Genomic DNA, 2969 nt, shown 5'->3' with positions numbered 1-2969 from the left:
GAGTATCGAAGGCTAATTTATTCCGGTTAATTAGTGGAATATCAATTATTATTAGTAAAATCAATAAATTATCAACTCGATCGTGTCGAAAGATATTCAACAGCTAATTTATTCTGTATAATGCATAAAATAATAATTACGATTATTAAAATAAGTCACGGAATGACTTCAGGAAAATAAGAACGTATTGATAGCCCATATATTCCGGTTAATCAATAAAATATTGATAATTATAAATAAAATTAATAAATTATCAACTCGGAAGAGTCAAAAGATGTTTAACAGCTGATTTATACCTGCTATTAGATAAAAAGTAATTATTGTTATTAAAAAGTCATAGGTTGACTAAAGTGAAACGAGAAAGTATCAACGGCCCATTTATTTCAGTTAATTGATAGAATATTAATTATTATTTTCTAAAATAAGTCAGAGGTCGACTTAGAAGAAAGAAGAGAATATCGATTGCCCATTTATTTTGGTTGATTGATGAAATATTTATTACTAGCCTTCACCCGCTCCGCACGACGTGGCATAAAAAATACATGCCAAGTGGAAGAAATATTAAATTGTACGTTATCTAGCTGCCTAATTATTTATCATAAACGGATTTTACAGAAATTAACACACCCTTAACTACTAAGGGTTACTTATCGATTCATATGAGTTAAAAATAATAATAAAATAACACAGCTTTCCCACATCACTATGGAGGTAATGAGTCGTACGATTCGTTTCCCATCATTTTACATGGCAGGATCCCCAGTGAGGCCTACACCATGGATCGACGTTAGTGTCAATGCCAAGTCAAGTTTAGAATTTGTTATACATATCCAAATCAATAACAATATTAAGAGTTTGGATATAAAACAACTTAGCAAACCTAGGGCATCAATACTCTGTCGTGCTAAATAAAATGGCAGACAGTAATTTAACTTATAATTCTTTTTATTAACTAATTCTAAATGAACATTTGGTTTATAAATTTAAAACTTCTATAGAACTTTTTAGCATATTGCTAGCATTTTCCTATTTTTTAGCATTTGGTTCTTATTTTTATACTGTTATTATTTTCATAGTTTTAAAATTTTTGATCAACTAATTTTCTGTATATTATTAGAAACGTAAATTAAAATCCAAAAACACATTGTTCATAGTTTTTAGCTTTTACAATAAACCTGAAAATTATTAAAATATATTATTTATTATATCTATTCTTTTCGCAATTCATAAATGTATCCAATCAATTAACACTAAACAAAATTGAAAGCTTGATAAACATTTTCTTTTGTTACAGTAAAAGAAATTATTATATAGATAAAAATATTTAAAAATAATTGAATTAAAATCCACTCTAGCGGTAGATCCAAAAATTTTTTAAAATTTGAATATTTATTATTTGAATTACTGTTTATTTTCTGATTCTATCGATTTAATTTAAAGAAATAATCATTAATATAGTCAAAAATAGAAAATTAAATACTTAAACTTCTTTATATACAACATTTTTCGTTTTTCCTATTGGTTGAAGAATGACCAAGCTGTCAGGTGAACTTACTCTTGAGCATGCCACGTATAGTTGGCCATGAGAGAAACAGTCATTTCTTAAATCAATACCAGTCATCTTTAAACTCTGCCCTTGTGCCTTGTTAATCGTCATGGCATAAGAAACTTTGACAGAAAATTGCAGACGTTTAAATTCGAAGTGGTAATCTGATGGGATCAGAGGAATCCTTGGAATGAATACAGTTTCTCCTTCATATTTTCCGGTGAAAATCATGGCTTCAATGACATTTTTGTATAAGACCTTGACTTGAAGCCTGGTACCATTACATAATTTTGGCGGATTTAAATTGCGGAGCATTATTGGAGTGCCAATCTTGAGTTGAAGAACATGAGGTGGTATCCCTGGTGGATTGAGAGTGTGTAAGAATTCAACAGGATAGTGGACAGCTTCTTCATCCTCCAGCACTTTGTCCACCGATTCATATCTTACTTTACTCAGGTTGGCAGTTTCTCCAGCAAAAAGTTGTTAATACAATTTTGACTTGTTCATTGGTTGGTGTGAGGATGGCTTCTCTCCTTTAACCATGAACTACCAAGTGTCGCCAGCTTTGTCAATATTCGGGTATATTTTATCAGTCAAGGTGATTAAATCTGAGACATGTTTCACAATTAATATAGGACACGTTTATTCTTCCGTCTTCTTCCGGAATTTTGCCATCACCTATTATCAATCAGTATTTTTTGAAAACTCTTCTGCTTTCGAATTTGGCTGAAGATGAACACGCATATTGATGGTCAAAGATAGAACTTTGACCAAAGGCCATAAAATTGATGACTCGATACAGGCTTTAACTTCATCTGTACGTGTTGCTCGTGGCACAACAGGCAAAGTTTTGTCTAAAATCACCGGCCAAGAGAACAATTACTCCTCCCATAATTCGGTCGCAACCTCTAATGTCTTGGAGCAATCTGTTTTAGGAGCTTCTCAATACCATTTTTGTGAGCCATAGTGCACTCGTCCTAGATAATAATTTTTGCTTCTCAGCACATGAGCCATATCACTCTGTTTAGAAAAAGAGATGTTATAAAGAGTGGAGACTCAGAATAACCTAAATTGAGAGGGTAGTTTAAAGGCAGAGTGAGCTGTTTTTACCTCCGTTTATCAAAGTCGCAGCAATTCCTGAGAGAAGCAACGGCTATAGCGATGTTTTTTCACTCCTGACTTTTCGTAAGCAGTAAATTGATTAAAAAGAAACGTTTTCCAGTGCCACCTGGAGCATCACAGAAAATCACAACTGCCCAGAATCAGATATATAATTGAATTTAAAAATTTCATTGTAAACTTTTTTTTCTGTTCTAGATTTAATTTAGGAACATTTTTCTGCTACAACTTTAGTTAAATAGACGGTGTCGTAAGCCAATTCACGCAAATATTGACGATTAGTGACAATAAACCTTTCATCTCG

At 32.0% G+C, this 2969-nt stretch overlaps 1 protein-coding gene across 1 annotated transcript; it reads right to left on the bottom strand.

The window, feature by feature from the left end:
* Window positions 1–1614: 1614 nt before the first annotated feature.
* LOC123273737 lies at window positions 1615–2013 on the bottom strand (the record flags this gene model as incomplete). The annotated part of the gene is made up of 1 exon (XM_044741215.1): window positions 1615–2013. A coding segment is annotated over one exon (399 nt), but the record flags the coding sequence as incomplete, so codon positions are not given.
* Window positions 2014–2969: the final 956 nt, after the last annotated feature.

Source organism: Cotesia glomerata, unplaced genomic scaffold (genome assembly GCF_020080835.1).
Source record: "Cotesia glomerata isolate CgM1 unplaced genomic scaffold, MPM_Cglom_v2.3 scaffold_128, whole genome shotgun sequence".
NCBI lineage: Eukaryota > Metazoa > Arthropoda > Insecta > Hymenoptera > Braconidae > Cotesia > Cotesia glomerata.
Note: the sequence above shows the minus strand (reverse complement) of the source record. Positions and strands in the feature narration are given on the sequence as shown.